Below are 22871 nucleotides of genomic sequence, written 5' to 3' on the forward strand. Positions count from 1 at the left end.
GGCCACACACTTCTTTGGTGACGCGCCAGAAGCTCCGAGAGCTCGGATGGGAGGTTCTTTTGCATCCGCCGTATAATCCGGACCTTGCACCAAGTGACTACCACCTGTTTTTGTCCATGGCGAACGAGCTAGGTAGTAAGAAGTTAGCCACAAAAGAGGCCTGTTAAAATTGGCTATCCGAGTTTTTCGCGAGCTTCTATAACAGGGGTATTATGAAGTTGGCACCTCGTTGGGAACAAGTCATCGAACAAAACGGCGCATATTTGACTTAAAACAGATGATTGTAACTAATTTTATGAACAAATGAAAATTCAAAAAAAATACCGCAGGACTTTTATATTAAACACTAGCGGCCCAATTCTATGTTTTTATTAGTTTACGCAAAGTCATTGGAATAGGTTTGCTATTGCACTCAAACAGACTCTCGCAACTTTTTTTTCTTTTCTTTTATTCACTGTTTTTTTTTAGTCTAAATGTCTCTATGTCTCAAACTTCTACTCTTTCTCTGCGATCAATTGCTGCTATTTCAATTTTGACTTTGATTTCCAACTCTCTACACTTCAATTCCTACTATCTACTCTATACTTTGTTCTCTCTTCTCTCTGCTCTTTATTTTGAACTCTCAACTCTTCACTCTCTGCTTTCTACTCTCTACTCTCTACTCTCCACTTTCTCTACTCTCTACTCTCTCTACTCTCTACTCTCTACACTCTACTCTCTCTACTTTCTACTCCCTCTACTATCTACTCTCTCTACTCTCTACTTTCTCTAGTCTCTCTACTCTCTACTCTCTACTCTCTATCTACTCTCTACTCTCTACTCTCCCTACTCTCTACTCTCCCTACTTTCTACTCTCTCTACTCTCAACTCTGTACTCTCTCTACTCTCTACTATCTCTCTACTCTCTCTACTCTCTCTACTCTCTACTCTCTCTACTCTCTACACTCTACTCTCTCTACTTTCTACTCCCTCTACTATCTACTCTCTCTACTCTCTACTTTCTCTAGTCTCTCTACTCTCTACTCTCTACTCTCTCTATTATCTACTCTCTACTCTCTCTACTCTCTACTCTCTACTCTCTACTCTCTACTCTCTACTCTCTCTACTCTCTACTTTCTCTACTCTCTACTTTCTCTAGTCTCTCTACTCTCTACTCTCTACTCTCTATCTACTCTCTACTCTCTCTATTCTTCCTACTCTCTACTCTCTACTCTCTCTACTCTCTATGATCTCTACTCTCCCTACTTTCTACTCTCTCTACTCTCAACTCTGTACTCTCTCTACTCTCTACTATCTCTTTACTCTCTCTACTCTCTCTACTCTCTCTACTCTCTCTACTCTCTCTACTCTCTACTCTCCCTACTCTTCCTACTCTCTACTTTCTCTACTTTCTCTACTCTCTCTACGCTCTACTTTCTCTACTCTCCACTCCCTCTACTTTCCCTACTCTCTACTCTCTCTACTATCTCTACTCTCTACTCTCTCTACTCTTTACTCTTTCTACTCTCTACTCTATTTCTACTCTCTCTACTCTCTACTCTCTCAGAGACTCTCTACTCTTTACTCTTTCTACTCTCTACTCTATTTCTACTCTCTCTACTCTCTACTCTCTCAGAGACTCTCTACTCTCTACTCTACTCTCTCTACTCTTTCTACTCTCTACTCTCTACTCTCTCTACTCTCTATTATCTACTCTCTACACTCTCTACTTTCTACTCTCTCTACTCTCTACTCTCTTCTCTCTACTCTAAAAAAAAGCATATACAAACACATACACGCACATGCATGTACGCAAACGAACACACGCAGACGCGCACACTCTCTCCTCACACAAAAAAACACATCGCAGCTGCTCACTGCTCATTCTCTCACTCTGTTTGTGTTTACGTCAGAAATACGACCATTTACGACTGTTTACGACTGTTCACGACGACCGCGCTTTATTTTTTAGCGATTTTATTTATAGTAAGATATATGGCCTAATATATTAATCATATATGGATGCTTCAATTGCCAAATCGATTAACTCCATTTTTTTAATATTATTAAATTTTAGTATCAAAACACTTGATCAGCCCCTAACTGTATATATTCAAAACAAATTTCTTTTATAATAAATATTAACACCATTAAATGACAAAATCTTTTTAGCCATTGAATAATGAATAATAATAAAATATGTAATATTTTATCATTTTTCTCAACATCTTGTTTTATGGAGTTAATCGATTTGGCAATTGAAGCATCCTTATATATCATATACTCATCAAGTTTTTTCTTTCGATCTAAACATATTTCATTGTCTCAAATCAATTTAAATATTTTTAGGTTATTATTGGAGCTACATGGGGTAAAAATGCACTGTTAAAAAAAATTTTGTAAATTCAAAAAACAACAGTTGAAAGTCAATTTGCTCAAGAAAGTTGTTTTTAAATTTTGTATATAGTATATGACGGATTTCAAGCCAACTTGTATTAGGAATTGGCAACTCTTTCCCTGTAAAAGTGGCCATCTTCCGATGTATGACCAAGTTAGGCATATGGAAGTTTTAGGGTACAATGAATGTTTCTATGGTAGTTCGACACTCCTTCCCCCTCTCTAAAGGAGAGCTGCCATACAAATGATACACATACTTCTGCATAACTCGAGAACTAATCAAGCAAAAAAAGCAAATTTGGGATGTGAGGGTTTTTGGGTACGAGAAATGATTCTATGATGGTATGACGATTGTGTTCACCCGAATTCCACTCACCCGAATGTAACAAATACCCGAATGCAACAGTTTCCCGAATGTAGTATCCACCCGAGCTGACGCTTACCCGAATGCGACGTTTACCCGAATGCCACGATTACCCGAATGCAACAGTGACCTGAATGTAACATCTACCCGAATGCGACACTTACCCGAAAGAAAGACGTTTTCGAATAATACGCAAATATTATTATTAGGAAGTCTTTGTATATTAATTTCTAATCAGAGTTATATAAAGATCATATTTGTCTCGTACGTTCCTTTCCATTCAAAAAGTATTTGCAATTTGAGAAATAGTGGCGTTGAATAAAATCCTTTTCAAAATAATGAAAAGTGAAAGAATGCAGTTCTATAACGTATTATGAAGTTTTTTCCATTCATATGTATGATGCAGTCCGTTATGGCACTGAAGTGCAATTTGGATTATGAATTTATTTTTTCGCAATAAAATATATAAATTCTTGGACTTAAATACATGACATGCATAATTAACCGGGCAAATGTAATACACCAGGTAAACATATGCCATCCGACGCTGACTAAAAGATCATCACCTATGTTTCCAACAAACCGGGCAATCGGTGGAACACATGTTTGCTTGCAAGAGGCCGCCGCTTCCGACGGCGGGTCGGCGGCCGACTCGGATTGCGTCTCCTCGGCGGCTTGGTGCTGACTCGGGTCCTTATCCTCGTTGAATGGGGACTTCGCCCCCAATACATTGATCTCAGAATAAACACAGTGATCTCTTCAACATCTTTTTCGAATTCTCTTATTACAATTTCTCATCTTGATTCTTAACTTCGTAACAGGAGATTCGACAAAGCTCATAATCTGATTTGTCGAATTTTTTCTTTCTTCGTTCGGGTAAACATTCAATTCGGGTAAATATTACATTCGGGAAAATGTCACATCAGAGTATTTCTTACATTCGGGTGTTTGTCGCATTCGGGTTTATTCGGGTTTATGTTGCATTCGGATATTTGTTACATTTGGGTGCATGTCATTCGGGTAAGTGTTACATTCGGGTAAATGTGCTTCGGGTAAACGTGTTTCGGGTGAATGGGACACAACCGGTATTACACCCCTTACTCCTCTGGAAAGGAGAGAGGGTCCAATAAAAATAATGCACATATTTCAACCAAACATATTCCAACCAAACATGACAATTGAAAATTTTTGGAAAACTCTGAAAGCAAATGGGAAAATTCGAAAAATTCAATTCGCTTGTGTTCTACAATTACATATTGACAAGCGTTGTTAGTCCATTGGATGTTTGCGGTAACGAAATTGATCTCGAAATTGAGCAAAACTCGAGAAAGCAATTGTCCGATTTAGGGCTGTTTTCATTCTACATACTTTCTGTATAACACATTTATTCCATGTAACAGAGAAACATGTTGTTTGCAGGTGGATGAAAAATCTTGCACGAGAATTGTATCTGAAAATAATTTGATATTATAATGTCAAGTTTGGTAGAAGTACTGAATTTTATAGAAAAAAAAATAATTTTAAAGGGTAGATTAGAAGATCAATCAATGAACAGTTCTGCGATTGGACCCATGAACGAGCTCATAGTAAGAAAACGTGAATGCTTGAAGGTATTGATAACAAAACACAAATTTTGGGCGTGACGAAGTTTGCCGGGTCAGCTAGTAAATAATAGAATCACGAATTAAAAGCAATCAATTTGTGAAATATATTTCAAACCGTTTCTGAGTTTTTTTTATTTTTCAAGCAATTTTTTAGACCCTTCTTAAAAGTAAAGCTAGAATCAATATGGAAAACCGATGATACTAATTGTCATTTTTGGTCATTAAGAATGCGTCTGCAAAATTTGATCGAAATAAAAAAAATACAAAAAATACGTTTGAATTCAAATTCAAATGGCTTTTGTTTTATGATAAAATAGAATGAGTTCATTTTTTTTCGAACATGTAGATGTATACAGATTTTTCATCAAAAGTTTAAATAAATTCCATTGAAATTTTCCCAAAATTGTAGTCAATTTTCGACAACATTTTTACGAAAACAACCAGAATTTTTCATGAATGTTCATTCTTCGGAAGATAATATGAAGAAACTTATGGAAGTAATCAAACATGTGATTAGTTGAATTTCAGATTCACAATTTTATCTCAAGAACCGAACAGCGTTTGAGGATTGTTTAAGTATTTTTCTACCAAAATATGAGTCTGATGGTGCATGTGAAGAAGCACATTTCTATAAGTGAAGTAAAAAAAGAATGCGATGCCCGTAATCGCTAGCCATTGCTAACAGTTGTGCCCACATAGCAATTCATAAATCGCTCAACCAAATTCATTATTGAATATACTACATTACGGAGAACCGATGGTGCACCATCCGACTATTATTCCAACCCAACAGTCATTTTAATCGACATTAATGCACATAAAGAATTCACACAATATATTTATTTGAAACCAATCATCGTGATAATGAATTCACTTTTCACACTTTCGTATTTTTGCCAAGCCGCAAAAAGCCAAACATGAATGCAGTGAGGAGTTAATCAAATTATCTGTTCGTTACAACTCAATAAATTCCGCATCCTCTACCACAATTCCGTAAACCATTTCATCGAATGTGCGAAAGTTAACAAGTTGTTTGCATTCAACACGCAATCAATCGGTTCCGGAGCTGGGATAAACATTAAAGTGTAAATAATTATTGATATGGCACACCAATGCTCGCATCATCCAAACATTCCCATTGCAGTCGAATAACTGGAAGGTCTTCTCAGGGTCTCTAGAGGCTAATTAAGTTAAACCCTATTTCGAGTTCACGTTGTCGTTTCAGAAAAATTACAGCACCATAATAAGCTCTTTTCATAAATAATACCTGAACTCGTTCCCACTTCACTTCGCGAGCAACAAGAGCCCAGTGCTCTCTGCAGTGCCCTTTTTGATAGCATTAATGCATCATTTGGGAAGGTACACATCCCGTCACCCCTGCAACACACGGTGAGTTGAACGAACGCCGTATGAATGGCAATATCTGGAGGGCTCAGCCCTCCGCGAAACGTTGTTTCATATCCAGCCCCAGACATGGCTTTTGCATTCCGGATTCGGGTCACAAAAGTGGCTTTTCGGGATGGAATCCGGCTTCGCCGTTATCGCTGTGGCACCGGAAAAGGCTGGGAAATCCGTTCACTTTGTTCGTTTCCAGTCTTCATTACCTCGCCCCCCCCCTCCGCTGGCACTGGCACTTTGTTATCGACATGTCACATGCAAAAAACAGGTGTTCTGACAAAGGTATTGTTAAACTCTCAGTTGGTGACTGTGTGCGACACGGACGCTTTGAAACAATTGTCATATTTTCGCTTCGCAAATGAACTCTGTCATCAGGGTGTTATTTTAATCAGTTTGCGTGGCCACGATTTTCATCAGTTGAAAAAAAACATCTTTTCGTCTAACGTTGTCATTCAATTTTCTATCTGCTCCTCGTTAGTGAATAACATAATTCTTTCAGCTTGGTGCTTTTCTCGCCATGATTACCACTTCTGGTTTCGCGGTTCGCAGTGTGTGTTCAATCAACTTCGCAGTCTCGAGTCAACTAACTTTGTGGCAAACTCATTAAAACATTATTTATCCTACATTGAGATGTATGGCGTGTGATCTTTCTTCGTACTCCTGACTCGCATCATGTGGTATTCGAAAGATAAGGCCACTGTTGTCAGAGCTGTGTGCAATGTGTGTGTGCGTAACTTGACTTACTTGCTCTGGATGTCGGGAAAACTTTGAACCTAATTTTAATTACATCTGGGAAAATAGCGGCAGCGCTCATGCCGCATGTCATGCGAGGAACGGAATGAATAATAATTCGGGCACGAACGCATTCTTATCCTGGGAAAGTATGGCTCCTGGTTCCTGATGGAGTATAAAAACTATACGTTCCATAATTAAACTAGTATGTGAGAATAATAAGAACTGCTGTTTTCAACCAACTATGAGCCCACTGTTAACATCGGTTAACATGACAGTTTAAGAGCATTATGGATAAGCTACCCCAGGTGAGATTTCCACTGTAGAACCTGTGTTCTGGAAATTTATGAAACAATGTAAAAAGGAGATTCCATCATCATCAACTTGAACATAACAGCTTACAGTATCTGTAAATAAGTTCAACGAAGTCTAAAACGCAGTTTTCTCGAAAGCAGAATTATCTTTATCTGCATGAAATTAAAATTGTTTCGACACGACAATATGAAATCAATTTTCGGTTCCTGGTTCCCTGAATTAGAAGTTGAAGGATGCAGTTTGCTGGAGATATTTCTTTCGAACTGATTTGTTCATTCCGCAGTGTTTCATAGTCCGACCGGTGTCTATCAGCACAACTGGTTAGAAATACAATATAAAAAGGGACTTTTTTATCGAGATAATTGAGCTTCAACAAATTTCTTCGCTTTATTGGATGCTGTGCCAAAAGCATCTTCGAGTTGTTCACAGCTGTTGATTGAAGTTATCATTTTTGCTATTGGAATGTCTGATTGATTTATGACCCCTTTTTGTTCAATTTGGTATACGATACGGATTGAAGCTTATTTTGTCTGTTTCAACAGGTTAGACAAGAAAGATGATCAGCATTCAATTAGTCGTGAGATTAGTAGTTTTCTGACATTCTGACATTGATTGTTATTATTAATTTCACTCTTTATCGAAATCTTTTTGATGATTTTCAATGTGTAACTCGAATATTCATTACTCAAATACATAAACATTATTTTATTACTGTGCGTTTTTATCACGTTTCGTTTATATCACTTTCGAATTTATCTCGCTTTTATCACGTTTATCACGAAGCTTGAGAAATAATATGAAATGTTCAATTCATAGTTAAATTATTGAACAAAACCTGAAGAAAACAATATGTTTCCCCCGGTGTGAACCGTAAAAGAGGCAATGATGGAGTATTTTATTTCGATAGTTGGTCAAGTTTCATAAAGTAATAATTTTTAGTGAAAGCTTTTGAGAGTTCATTCCTATTTATACTGGTATAGCAACAACTAGGTGAAATAAGATAATAAAAAAACCCCCCAGAGTGTAAGTATGATTTATCGGTAGTATAGTATTCAACTTTCCGACAGCCAAATGATCAGTATAGTGAATGGTCAATCAAAAATGGATTAACCTGAAATAACAGCTTTGCTCTATGCGAACTAATAACATCAACATCAAAAATCAACAAATCAACATTCGAAATATGAGTGGTACGATTGAATGGGCAGAACAAAACAACTTAGACTTAGTTTTTAGTTTATATACCATACTGTTTTTGAGGAACAATACGAGGAATTGACATGATAATAGCACTTCAACGATAGTTTTTTTTATATTGCGTCGTTTTACGTGATCATATAATAAATAATGAAATAAATGTTTTTTTCTATAAATTATTTTGCATTTTTTACGAAGTGTAATTCATACATACAAAAAATATTTTAAATTAAAAAAAATGTTTTTTTTTGGAATATATCACGTTTTCATTATATCACGCGATTTTTTTTTGGAGTGTTATAATCGAGACGTGGCTGTATTCATATTCAAACATTAATTACAATTCAAACATGAGAAAATATATAAAAACAAAAAACTTCATAGCATTTGATTTTCTCAACAAATTTTAATTGTTTTGCCATCAATTTCCAAAAGTACATTAAATTTGAAATTATCTGAAGAAAGGATGTGCGAAAATATATAGCTTCCGCGGCTCACCTCGAACATCTTGAACATATTGAAATTTCATTGTGCCGTTCTGTGTCTAAATACTTTACGTTTAGCGACATTGTCGGTTTCAATAATAACATTTTTCTTATACAATAACGATACTAAATTTTTCGAATTTGTTAGATTATCTAATACCTCCTCCATTGCTTTTTGCCATTGGCAATTTATCATTTTTGAGGGTAGATTTTCATATTCGAAGTTAAGTGTATCCATCAGTGTTTTCCGATTGAAGGTTTAACTTCGTTTGTTCATTTAAATATATACCATGTGGAAACCTGACATATAACATAGCTCGACTATCTTGTTCGTGCTTCGTCGGAGAAAAATTAACAAGCGAAGCAAGAAACAAGTTTGCAAGTTTCCTCTCAGGTTATATACTACAAATCATGACACAAACGAGAACAAGATATTTCTGCTTCGTTTTGCACTTTATGATACATAAGCATGCGAACTAAAACGTCATGATCGCTTTCGGCTCTGCATGTTTATACCCTTCTTTCTTTCTCATTCGTTATATATCGAACATCCCTGTGTAACTTGAAGCAGTAGTTTCATACGGACTACACGGGGCGTATGATTCATATTCTATTGCCAGAAATGAACCCGACTATAGTGTGTCAGTGAGTGTTACAGCAAGATTGATAGGAACTGCTAGACTGTTCGCTGTCGACACAACATTGTTTTATTCGTGACTCTAGAACAGTTGTATCAAATATTGAAAAAAAAAATAACCTACTGTTTTTTGTAAGTATTTCCAAGAAAATCTTCGTTTGTCCCGACCCATATTTTGATGGTGTTTCGATTGACAAGGTGAACAGTTTTAAATATCTTGTACACAGGTTTATCATGGACACAACAAATAAATTCTTTAGAAAGAAAAATTTTAGTTCACATGTTTACATGATGTCTGAAGATAATATACAGGCTACCAACTTATATTCCGACGATTCTTTCTCATAATATACTGTCTCCTCTTGGGCTACGAGAATTTTAGAGTATTAAATTTATCTATAGCGTTATAAATGACAATTATATTCACCATAATTTGACAATACCTATAGTAAATCACCAACACACCACACGGCTAGCACGAAATTTAATGCGAAGTCGAGCAACAACTAATTGTGGTCAGCAGCGCATGTTATTCTATGGACCATCTCGTTTTAATGTATTGCCTCCTGAAATCCGAATGATCTGATAATTTCAAAATGAAATGAAGAATATTTATCAAATCAATGACAAATATTTTCTTAATATAGATCGATCAACCACAATAATCCATTGATTTAAGATTTTTTATATGTTTGCCAGTACTCTATCTATTTTGTGATCTTAATGTTTCCAGTTATTTTTTTTTATATTTATATTTTTTCTCTCTTATTTTATGGATTCCTTGAAAAAAATATTATTTTTCACTAGGGTCCATACATTTTTGTTTTTCATGTTTTTGTCCATTCACCTCGTTCCTCAATGTTTGTTTGTGTTCTGTTTTTTTAAAATAATTTGAGAACAACTCTAGGATCCTCAAATACGAGTTTGGATGGCAAAAAAAGAAGAAATCTGTGTTTCAGTACTGTCAGTCTACGTAGCTAAAACAAAAATTGGGCAGTGACATTAATTTGAAAGCATCAATCGACGTCTCAAACTCTTAATTTTTTTTTTAGGTAAAACATGCAAGTATAACAATTGATTATCTTGCTTCTGAAATCGAAGTTTATAGTCATGTTTATGAATATGATCAACATGTGGAATGGTTCCTGTACTTCAAAGACTCAATGAGATGGAATTGGTGAGATCGAAAGATAGCGAAGTGGATCTGAACAATATGGCCAAAGATTCTAAAAAAGCAATTTTTGAATTACGAATTTCTCCTCAAATGATACCGACCAAGGGTGCAACCAAAGTAACAGCGGAATACGGTTTCCCCAATACAGTCATCAAAACAAAGGAGAAATCGACATTGCTAATATATGCAAGCCGGTGGCACTTCTATTTCTTATGCATCTCTGCAAAACGGAACGAAAGTGTTTCCCTAACACGGACTTCAAAACCAAGGATTTATGTATGTTGCAAATACATGCAAGTTTAAAGCCTCTTAAAAACAAAGAAACATGAAACATACATGCAACCTGTGGGTACTTTCGTACTTTCGTACCGCACGGACTACAAAACCGGATTGTTTCGCACGACTTGTTCCTACGCTACGGGAGACCCGCGATTGTCCGTGTTTCGAAATTTAAACTATAGGTTTCCAAAGAATTACGTGGATGATTCTACTTTATCGCCTTCCCACTGTAAGCGATGACCTGCGTAGGCGACGGCTCATTGGCGTTGTCTCGTTGAGTCTACACACGACGTGAGCGGGTGTCGTTTCTGCTCTTTCGCTGAATACGCGAATGATGATAGGCGACCTGCGCGGCCACGTGGATTGACGGAAGTCGTGGCCCACTCCAAACTCCATAACGATGGTGGGCTCTTCTCACACACAAACTGGAAAAAAATACTACACACACGCCACAATTAAAAATAATATTGGGTTGGGGAAAAAGAAATGGCGTATATTGTCAATAAATGGCAACACCTCAACATATCTTGTGTTGTACTTATCACATCGGATCATACTATACGGCTATTTAAAGACGGCAATCTGTGCTACAAGTGTCGTTTTGGCAGTGTTGTGATTGTCCTTTTCAGTCTCAAGTTATAGCGCGTCAAAGATGGAGTCCACCAAGCAAGAAATTCGCCATATTTTACGTTTTTACTACCTGCGAGGTAAAACTGCAACGAAGGGCCGAAAAAATTCGTGTAGTTTATGGACCCGATACTGTAACGATTCGCACAGCACAGCGTTGGTTTGATCGATTTCGTTCTGGTGTAGTGGCTGTCGAAGATACACCCCGTACTGGTAGGCCAGTCGTGGAAACCGATAAAATCGTTGAAATCATCCAAGTAGCCCGGCATGTGAGCACTCGCTCGATTGGCCAGGAACTGGGTATAGACCATAAAACCGTTTGGAACCATTTGCAGAAGATTGAATTCCAAAACAATGCTGGATGTATGAGTGCCACACGAGTTGACGCAAAAAAAATCTTTTAGACCGAATCAACGCTTTCGATGCACTGCTGAAACGGGATGAACTCGACTTATTTTTGAAGAAGATGGTGACTGGTGATGAAAAGTGGATCACGTACGACAACCTAAAGCGAAAAAAGTCGTGGTCGAAGCGCGGTGAACCGACCCAAACCATCGTCAAGCCCGGATTTACGACCAGGAAGGTTTTGCTGTGGGGTTGGAAGGGAATCATCCACTATAAGCTGCTCAGATATGAATACCTCGACTCGGTTCTCTACTGTGAGCAGGTTGACTGTTTGAAGCAGGCGATTGACCAGAAGCGGCCAGAAATGATCAATAGGAATGGTGTTGTTTTCCACCCGCCAGAAGCTACGGGAGCTCGGATGGGATGTCCTATTGCACCCATCGTATAGTCCGGACCTGGCCCCAACTGATTATCATCTCTTCCGGTCCATGCAAAACGCTCTTGGTGTTGGCCTCAAAAGAGGCTTGCGAAAACTAGCTGTCTGAGTTTTTTTTTGCAAATAAGGAAGGGGGGTTTTATGAGAGGGGGATAATGAAGTTGCCTTCTAAATGGCAACAAGTTTGCGAACAAAACGGCGCATATTTGACTTAAATTGGATAATTTGAAGTATGTTACATAAAGCGTCAAATTTCGATCAGAAATACGACATTTCTTTTTCCCCAACCCTATATTAGCCACATGCCTGTTATTCCGAAGTTTACCTCCAATTTCGCTCATCGGATGCACAAGAGGGAAATTTAACTTCTAAGATTTCTCGGGAACTAAGCATCTATTGAACTAATTTACTAACGAAAAATGAAACAAAAAACCATAACAAAGGAAACTTTAACACCCGTAAGTATACCTCTTGAAATTTAACTCGCGAAACAAGGAAACTGGATCCGCTCCTGCCTCTTCCACGGTCAAAGTTGGAAGGGTCGAGCTTATCTTAAGATCCACAGATCAGCGAGACATTCATTGGAATCGAAGCTACGTAACAGTTAACGATGTTAGCTATTCCGTATTCATACCGAAATGCCTCTGCGCTTTCATTGGTGACGTCCGTCCGGAAGATCTTTCGCCTGGTTTGCTCATTTTATCTAATCTAGCTATCTAAAAATGTAAATGTGAATTTTTAATCAGTGGATTTAATAAAACCTTTTTATTGCCCATTTCGTCTAGACTGTTTCTTTCAACAGCGGGAAGAATTACCAGCGCATTGAATCTGTTCTCAACGTTACTCAGACATCGTTTGGTTTGCAAATATTCTGCGCTAGATCTTCTCCATGCGATACAACGCATCAGAATTACAGATAACACAGAAGAATTAAATCATGAACTTCTGGTATGAGAGACCGTGTACTTTATCCAGTAATTGAGTTGCGAAATACTCCAATCACTCCATAAATTGGTTTCACAGCAGTATAATGAGCACTCCATCGAGTTTGCGACAATCTTTTAACAACACACCTGTGTGGCTCAGAAACTTTTCTCAGCGATAAGTTGAAGCTGCGAAAAACGAGTAAACAGATTAAACAGCTCTAATAATGTCATACACTGTAGATTCTTAGCGAAACCGTGTTGTTCTCATAAGCCCAAATTGTTGTCTACAAACCCTATGGACACGGCTTTTTTGTTTTGCTTTCTCAACAAAAACTGAACTCCTTGATTTGATCCCGACATGATTGGTGAGGTCGATAACCTGCGAACGGGACTTCATGAAAACTAAACCCGAAGCTTCCAGCTGTTGAAGGAAGTCGTTATTGTAATCTGCAGCCTTTTCTACCAAAAAGGAAAAAAATAGAAGTGGGTTATATCTGTAATATAACCGCAAGGTTAACATAGGACTACCATTTGAAGTTGCATCTAAATCAATTCTCAATTAATGGATAAATGGATGTTTTGTTTTTCCTTGGAACTGTCGCGCGTTCTGTTCAAATATATACGATTCTTTCGTTTGAGGTCTTCACTTACAGTCATGTTCGACACTCAAATCATCAAGACAACCTTATTCAACTCTCCGTACATCCGAAATGTCCTTTCGGTGATATAAAAAATCATCACGGGAACACCTAGTTAACTACCCAAATGTGTGCGAAATTATATTCTATCTCTTGGGTGCATCCGATTTTGGGTGCAAACGATTTTGCATGTCCGTTCATCACGGCAGTAAAAAAGAAACTGACAGAGGTTGGCCAGCCGACGCGACGTATCATGCATCAGACCAATCGAGACTGAAATTAAATTTCAAGAAGCTGCGCTATTTATAATGATTTGAATAGCTTGCTTTTGAAGCAGTTTTGAGCTATTGAAACAAGTTTTTATGGGCAATAATTAAAAAAAACATCTCTCGTAGATCTTTTATCTTTCGAATAATGTAATTTTCATACCACTTCGTTCATCCGGTAGAGAGATTGCTTTGTCTCAACACAACACAAAGTCGCTGACGATCGCACACTCAGATCGCAGCTTGCTCTGACTCGTCGGACCACGGCGCACATTCGCCGTAAAACAACACAAAATAAAGTCAATTTTCACCCTAACTTTTAGCGGCACACAGCAGAACCAGCAGAGAAATTTCAGCGGCTAAAACACGCCATTAACCGCTGCACAACACGATGCTGGCAAAAGGACGACAGGATCGAACACGTTCGTTGCTTGTTTGTCGCCCGGTGACTCACAAGACAACGGAGGATGGAAATTACGTTGGTCGCCCTGTTGACCAGATTGGATTTCACTGCTGCTGCTTCACTGGGACACTTCTTCAAAATAAGGCAATTTCAATTTAAGATCCTACTCCTGTAATTGTCACAAACAGAATGAGGAAAAACTTAAATCTACACATCCTTACGCACTAACAGAATAAGAAAAAGAAAAACTTAAAACTACACTTCTCGCTATGTATGTGTGTACGACTGCATCGACGAGTGCAGCCGATTACATCTTCGTTTCTTCCGATTGCATCATCGTTCTCCCCCTGTTCGTCTGCAGCTGGCTCGGGTCGCGTTCGTCGCGAACATACTCCCGTCGGTTGGAATATCATTCCAAATCGGAAACCTTCGTCTCTTCGTTATCGTTATCAGATATAGGAAGAGGTGCTAACTTCCGGATAGATCGTCGGAAAACTCCTGTCGTTGTCTTTACATCAACGACTCGGACCACATTATCTCCTCCCGGGTAAAGTGCAACAATCTTACCCAATCTCCATGATTGAACGGGTTGATTATCTTCTATAATTAACACAACAGTATCCATTTTCATATTCGGCTCACCTTCGGTCCATTTAGCTCTTGACTGTAGCGTCGACAAATAATCACGGGACCACTTTGTCCAAAATCTATCACGTAAATGATTTAAATACTGATGTCGGGATAAACGGTTCACTGCTATATCAGAATACGATGGTTTCAAAACTGGCTCCAACGGTTCACCAAACATCAGATGAGCTGGAGTTATCGGAAGTGTTTCGTTGGGATCATCAGATAACGCATAAAGTGGTCTGGAATTCACTATAGCTTCGATATGCGTTAAAACGGTACCGAACTCTTCGAACGTCAAAATTGCGCTGCCTAACGTACGATGTAGATGACGTTTGACCACTTTAACACTTGCCTCCCACAATCCGCCAAAGTTAGGGGTTCTAGGCGGAATGAATTTCCATTCTATCTCACGTTTAAGTAGAAAATCGTCAATTCTAGTCTTTGAAGTTTCTTCACGGAACATCACGAATAATTGGTGTAACTCCTTAGCAGCGCCAACAAAATTGGTTGCATTGTCCGACAGAATTTTACGAACCATTCCACGTCGGTTGATAAATCGATCCAAAGCGGCAAGAAAAGCTTCGGTCGTTAGATCCGAAACCAACTCGAGATGAATAGCTTTCGTCGTGAGGCACACAAACAATGCGATGTACGCCTTAATATGTTTCGGCTTGTATCTTCCCTCTTTCACTATAACAGGACCAGCATAGTCCACACCGGTGAGCTCGAAAGCTGCAGCTAACGTCACACGTTCCTCTGGTAAATTTCCCATTAATGGCTGCACTGCTCTCGGATTGGCCCTAAAACACTTCACGCAGCTGCGTGTCACTTTTCGAATAACAGAACGAGCTTTTACAAACCAGAATTTTTGTCTTATCGCTGCCAGCAAACCGGATGGTCCCTCGTGAAGTCTCTCCTCATGATATTGTCGAATCAGCATCTCCGTCACCCGATGATTATGTGGAAGAAGCAATTGATGTTTGGCATCGTACGGTAATTTAGAATTTTGTAGACGTCCGCCGACGCGTAGAAATCCTTTCTCGTCCACAAAAGGTTGAAGATTTGCAAGTCGCTTGGGTAACTTATTTCTCTGAATACACTGGATCTCTTCATTTAGCGCAGTATTCTGAAGTACTCGTACTATATATCCCATCGCATCCCGCATATCTTGTACAGAAATGTATTGGGATTTGTTTCGCTCTTCCTTCGCCATACATAGTAGTCGAGTGAATCTCACCACCTGTGCCAAAACACGTTGCAATTTTGAAAACGTGCCGCACCGCTCAAATATTGGTTCATCTTCAAAATTTACCACTGGATTACTAACAGTCGGTCTTCTCATTTCTGGTAATTCGTCATCTTGTAATATTGGTGTCTCCAGAATTTCGTAGTTGGTAGCTTGCAAAAACGGCGGACCATTCCACCACATTTCAGAACGTCGTAAACTTTCTGGATGACAGCCTCTGGAAACCAGATCTGCTGGATTATTTTCAGATCTTACATACTTCCACTCATAATCGTTAGTAAGTCCATATATCTCTATAACTCGATTTCTCACGTAGGTTTGAAGTTGATTGGGATCCTTTTTTATCCACGCAAGCACTATCTGACTATCCGACCACAACTTGACATCATGCACTTTTATTTTCAAAATAGGTATCACTAGGTTGATCAATCTTGCCAATAACAATGCGCCACACAGCTCAAGTCTAGGCATAGTAAGACGACGCAAAGGACCAACTCTGGACTTGCTACACACTAGTATAACTAACACTGTTCCCTCCGTTTGAACACAACGTAAAAACACACAAGCGCCATAAGCAGTGCACGACGCATCGGAAAAGCCATGAATTTCAATGCGATGAGCATCAGAGATTACGACACATCTTGGAATTTGTATCTCGTTCAACTGCGGTAGTGACTGATGGAACACGATCCATCTTTTCAACATCTCACCTTCGAGGGCCTCATCCCATCCTAACCCAGCAGCCCACAATTGCTGCATAATGGACTTGGCTGACACTATTACTGGTGATATGAGCCCGAGCGGGTCAAACAGTTTGGCAATTTGGGATAGAACATGTCTTTTTGTCACTTTCGCATCGGATTGCATCGTTTCCGGACTTCTACAAAACAGGAACTGGTCAGTTTTCGGATTCCAAAGAACACCTAAAGTTCGAATCGTTTCACTCTCTCCAGAATCTTTTATGTGCACCAATTTCTCACGATCTTGATCAGGAACACCATCGAGCACCTCGTTGTTGTTAGAACACCACTTCCGAATAGGAAACTTTCCGTTCATCATAAGTTGCTCAATTTCACATCGCAATTGCTTCGCAGATGATAGCGTTGAAGCACCACTCAGAATATCGTCCATATAACAGTCTTCCAATATCACTTCGGCAGCTGCAGGAAAGTTTCTACTCTCATCTCGTGCCAGCTGAACCATTGATCTCACTGCTAAGAACGACGAAGGAGATGTCCCATAGGTTACCGTTGACAACTCTAACACTTTTATTTTTTCTGCGGGCTGGTCACGCCAGAAAATTCTTTGGTATCTCGTTTGTTTTGGATCGATCTTCACCTGCCTATACATTTTCTCAACATCTGCTGAAAATGCATAAATGTGTTTTCGGAAACGCAGTAGTATGGCAAATAAATCGTTTTGGATTTTGGGACCGATCATTAGCACTTCATTCAAGGATAATCCATTTGACTTCGCCTTACCATCAAATACCACACGTAGCTTTGTGCTGGTACTTGAAGGTTTGAGTACAGCATGATGTGGAAAATAATAATTCTGCTGTCCTGGTGGATCGTTCTCCTCGTGAATCTCATGGCAATGGCCAAGGTCCTGGTATTCCTTGATGAAAATTTGGTACATCTCTTTCATAATTGTATCATTGGATAGGCGCTTTTCACTTGACAGGAATCTCTTCATCGCTAAAGATCTGGAATTACCTAGTTGGTTAATGGATTCGCGGAAAGGTAATTGGACCACAAATCGACCATCTTCATCACGACGATACGTTCTGCAAAAATGGTCTTCTATCTGTTGTTCTTCACTAGTTGGCATTTTCTCCTCAAAAAGCTCTTCTTGCACGAAAAACCTTTGAATCTCTTTCAACAACGGATCCTCATTGGTGGCACACAACACGTTAACAGCTTCGGTCTCGTACTTGAGAGCACCAGCAAAAACCCATCCAAATTGTGTCTCGTACAAGCTTGGAAGACCTTCGGCCAATTTCAGTTGATTTTGTTTCAAAATTTGGAAAAATAGTTCGGCCCCGATCAACAGATCCACATCTCTTGGCTCATTAAACATTGGATCGGCTAACACAATACCTGGCGGAATATTCCATTCAGAAATGTCAACTGGAGCAGAAGGAACTTTTCCTGTCACTTTTCTTGTCACTAAACAGTCCACGTCACTTTGGAACCCAGTATAGTCGGAAAATAGGCGCATAATCACATGATGTAGGATTCTAGACTTGGCACCACCTACACCAATAACTGGAACGTTCGCAGGATACTTTGGAAGCGCCAGTAAGTGAATAGCAGACTCAGATACCAGGTTAACTTGAGACCCGGAATCGAGAAGGGCACGTAGCTTAAATATTTTCCCACTTTTTGATGCTACACTCACCAACGCAGTCATCAAAAGAACTTGTTTTGTTGGTCGTTGAATGCTGGAACATGCTGTAGACACTGGACTTTCGGGAATAGCTGACACTGATGCTGTCTTTTCCGAAGTATTTGAACTTTGCGACTTAGATTCGGTACAAAATTCTCGCTCAAAGTGCAACATTGTATGGTGCTTTTTACCACACTTCGAACATGACTTATCTGAAGGACAGTCTCGAATTTGATGGCCTTTACGAAGACAGTTGAAACACATCCCAATTTGCTTCACCTTGCTGACACGCTGACCAACATTCATTTTCAGGAAAGAAGGACACTTGTAATTAAGGTGCGACCCTGTGCACACGTCACACACACTATCTGATGGAACGGATGTCGCTGGATGAGATGTTCTCGGTGACCAGCTGGGCTTTCCCGACATAGGAAGTTTTTTGGCTACGTTTGAAGAGGACGTCTTATCTATCTCACACCTTTCGAGGACCTGACAATAATTCCTGAGAAACTTTAAGGATTCATCGAAATTTGGAAGTTCCCCATGTTCCAAAGTTTGCTCCCACTGCTTTCTCGTTTCTCCATCGAGGCAAGATGTCAGCAGTTTCACAACGATAAGACCAGCTGTCCCATCGACGCTTTGCTCCATAAATCGCAGCCCCTCTACATGACGATTGCAATTGTCGATCAAGTTTCTCAGTTCTTTCCAGCACTGCTTAGATATTGGTTTCATCGACAATAAACCGGAAATGTGGGTGTCGATGATCACTCGCGGGTTCTCAAACCGCTCCTCTAACAACTGCCACGCTTGTTGATAGTTGTTGTCGTTAATGATTCTGGCATCCAGGATGCCGGAAGCTTCACCAATTAACGCTTTGTCAAGGTATTGCAGTTTTGTTGCATCGGAATCACCACACTTACCTACCAAATCATTAAACAGCGCCTTGAACTTTGGCCACGCTTCATACTTTCCGTCGAATGTCGGAATCGGCGTCTTCAGAGGCTGTTGGGTCACAATAACTTGAGGGGATCCACGGTTGTTATGTGTTGGATCGGCACGAAAGAAATCCAACAGATGATTGAGCTTTTCCAAAGCATCAGTATGAATGCTGTCAAACTCATCCAACTTTTCGTCCTGGTCTTCTGTTTTCCCAAAACTGGGACACTGAGCCATGATCAAATCATGTTTCGCCATATACTCCGCATAATGCAACTCTAGCTTCTTCTCATACGCTTTTAACTGCGATAAGTTGGTATTATCGTTTTGCTCTATCGCATCACTTAGCTTGTTGATAATCACCGATACTCGCGCTTGCACTCGGCCTCTCTGATAAACTAATTGTTTAAATTGCTCCATGGTTTCTCTCAATTGCTCTCAAATGGTAACACTTTCGCTAACACAACTCAAATGTTCAAAACTTCAAAATAACACTGTTCGGAAGTTCACACTGCGTATGAAGGCTCACACTTTATTAATCGCGGAAGGATGTATCACACTCAAATCCTTTAATAATCGCGAATACACGTATCACACTGGTAATTATCCGGTTCGCATGGGACCAAATGCTTTGTCTCAACACAACACAAAGTCGCTGACGATCGCACACTCAGATCGCAGCTTGCTCTGACTCGTCGGACCACGGCGCACATTCGCCGTAAAACAACACAAAATAAAGTCAATTTTCACCCTAACTTTTAGCGGCACACAGCAGAACCAGCAGAGAAATTTCAGCGGCTAAAACACGCCATTAACCGCTGCACAACACGATGCTGGCAAAAGGACGACAGGATCGAACACGTTCGTTGCTTGTTTGTCGCCCGGTGACTCACAAGACAACGGAGGATGGAAATTACGTTGGTCGCCCTGTTGACCAGATTGGATTTCACTGCTGCTGCTTCACTGGGACACTTCTTCAAAATAAGGCAATTTCAATTTAAGATCCTACTCCTGTAATTGTCACAAACAGAATGAGGAAAAACTTAAATCTACACATCCTTACGCACTAACAGAATAAGAAAAAGAAAAACTTAAAACTACACTTCTCGCTATGTATGTGTGTACGACTGCATCGACGAGTGCAGCCGATTACATCTTCGTTTCTTCCGATTGCATCATCGTTCTCCCCCTGTTCGTCTGCAGCTGGCTCGGGTCGCGTTCGTCGCGAACAGAGATATTAACGCTCGAAACTTTGTACACCGAACCTAACCCCCTCGTTCTCGAGACTTTGAATTCACACCCCGGTACAGAAATGAAAGATGTAGTATGACGAAATAATGAACATAAAAAATCAAGAAATATTTTATGACATGAACTTTTCCATTGTTGTGGATCCTGGTGAAAGGATTATAATCATACTTACCTAGTTCACACATTCCCTGTTATACTAACCTTATTCAACCTCACCTACCTACATTACATAACCTGAAAACAATCGTCAAATGAAAAGAAAGAATAGAGTCCAGTTACAATAAAGAATTGGAGCCATAAACTTCGCTTTTCTCCATGAAGCGTTTTTATCGTGAAGTAGAAATTAAAAATATAAAATTCTCAACTTTTAACATGGTGCCGAAACCCGGGACTTGCAGTCTCATAATCGTAGCAGTGTAGTCAACCTTGCAGTCGTTCAGACGCGAATATTGTGAAAATAAATTCGGTACATTCATCCAGTACCAGCAACAGTAATCATTCCAGCGGCAGCATCAGCATCTGATTCAGCTGCATCTACCAAAATCACGGATACAAAAGCGTTGTAATGGAGCAGTCGTCGTTCCGCGGAAGAAAGGTGACGCAATTCATTGGAAGGAACCCTCGGGACTCGAATTGTTCGCAGCAAAGAAAAATGTTTGAGGTTAGGTGCAGCCAATTGGTGGATTCACTTGTTCTATTTTGGACCAATACTACAAATCGCATTATGTACCAATTCTGTTTTGCCTTAAAATAGTGAAGTTCAATGAAAATTCACAAATCATATAAGATTGGCATTAGTTCCTTAAGATGACGCGACCCGATGACATTTAGTTAATGATTTTTCTGAAACCGCATAACCTGCGAGCTTCCCTGGAAACAAAAGCTTCTACTTTAACTGACTATGCCGACGAGAGCACTGACTGTTCCGAACATAAATATCTTGCGATCGAGTCGTACACAGTAGCGCTCTTTTATATCGTTCATCTTCGAAGGGTTAATCAACGCTATCAGCTCATGTCAACCAATAACTACCTTTCAAGCCAATCATCGCTATCGATAATCATCGCAACCGTGGCTATTGTTCACGTCAATCATCGCTACGGTTAATCATCGCAATCGTCAGTAATCGCAATTGGTTCCAGATAACCATCAAGTTCAAGTCAACAATCGCAATCGATGATCATCGCAATCGGTTCCAGCTAACCATCAAGTTCAAGTCAATCATCGCAATCGGTTCCAGCTAACCATCAAGTTCAAGTCAATCATCGCTAACGGTTCCAGTCAACCGTAACTATCGGTTCCAGATCATCAAATCACAGGATCCAGTCAATCAATCTACCAGTTACAGTTCACCATCATGACGTTTTCATTGAAGTCAACACTTCAAAGGGGGCCGGTATGTTGTGGATCCTGGTGAAAGGATTATAATCATACTTACCTAGTTCACACATTACCTTTTATACTCACCTTATTCAACCTCACCTACCTACATTACATATCCTGAAAACAATCCTCAAATGAAAAGAAAGAATAGAGTCCTGTTACAATGAAGAATTGGAGCCATAAACTTCGCTTTTCTCCATGAAGGGTTTTTATCGTGAAGTAGAAATTAAAAATATAAAATTCTCAACTTTTAACATCCATAGTGACTTGTTTTGTTAGATAATAACATAATTAATAACCGGTTACCTTCATTCAAGATCATGATTTTTTTTTTCAATATAATATACTTGTCATGGTCATGGGTGTCACCCCTCTGAGGATGATACCCGGGGCGGACCGCCCCCCTACACTACGTCACTGGTACGACATGTACTATGGAGCTACATCTTGATCCAGGTACAATATTACGGGTATAACAATCCGTTCAGGGAGTTCAGGGTAAATAAAAACGTGTTTCGTTGTTTAATATGAAGATATTAAATAATGATATAAATATAGGAACATGGTGGGGTGCCCATCCAGGAGACCTCATTCAGTTGTACAAAACAACGATATTATCAGTGTTGGAATATGGCAGTTTTTGCTTCCGATCAGCTTCCAGGATTCATATTCTCAAGCTGGAGAGAATACAATATCGTTGCTTGCGTATAGCAATGGGGTGTTTGCATTCGACACATACGATGAGTCTCAAAGTTTTGGCAGGAGTACCCCCGCTTACTCTTCGGTTCACAGAATTATCCTACAGATTTCTCATCCGTTGCAAGATCATGAATCC

At 39.4% G+C, this 22871-nt stretch overlaps 1 protein-coding gene across 1 annotated transcript; it reads right to left on the bottom strand.

The window, feature by feature from the left end:
* Positions 1–14611: 14611 nt before the first annotated feature.
* Positions 14612–19822, bottom strand: LOC129779301 (uncharacterized). The gene has a single exon (XM_055786703.1). The coding sequence runs from the start codon at positions 19820–19822 to the stop codon at positions 14612–14614; it is 5211 nt and encodes a 1736-aa protein (XP_055642678.1).
* Positions 19823–22871: the final 3049 nt, after the last annotated feature.

This window comes from Toxorhynchites rutilus, chromosome 3 (genome assembly GCF_029784135.1).
Source record: "Toxorhynchites rutilus septentrionalis strain SRP chromosome 3, ASM2978413v1, whole genome shotgun sequence".
Taxonomy (NCBI): domain Eukaryota; kingdom Metazoa; phylum Arthropoda; class Insecta; order Diptera; family Culicidae; genus Toxorhynchites; species Toxorhynchites rutilus.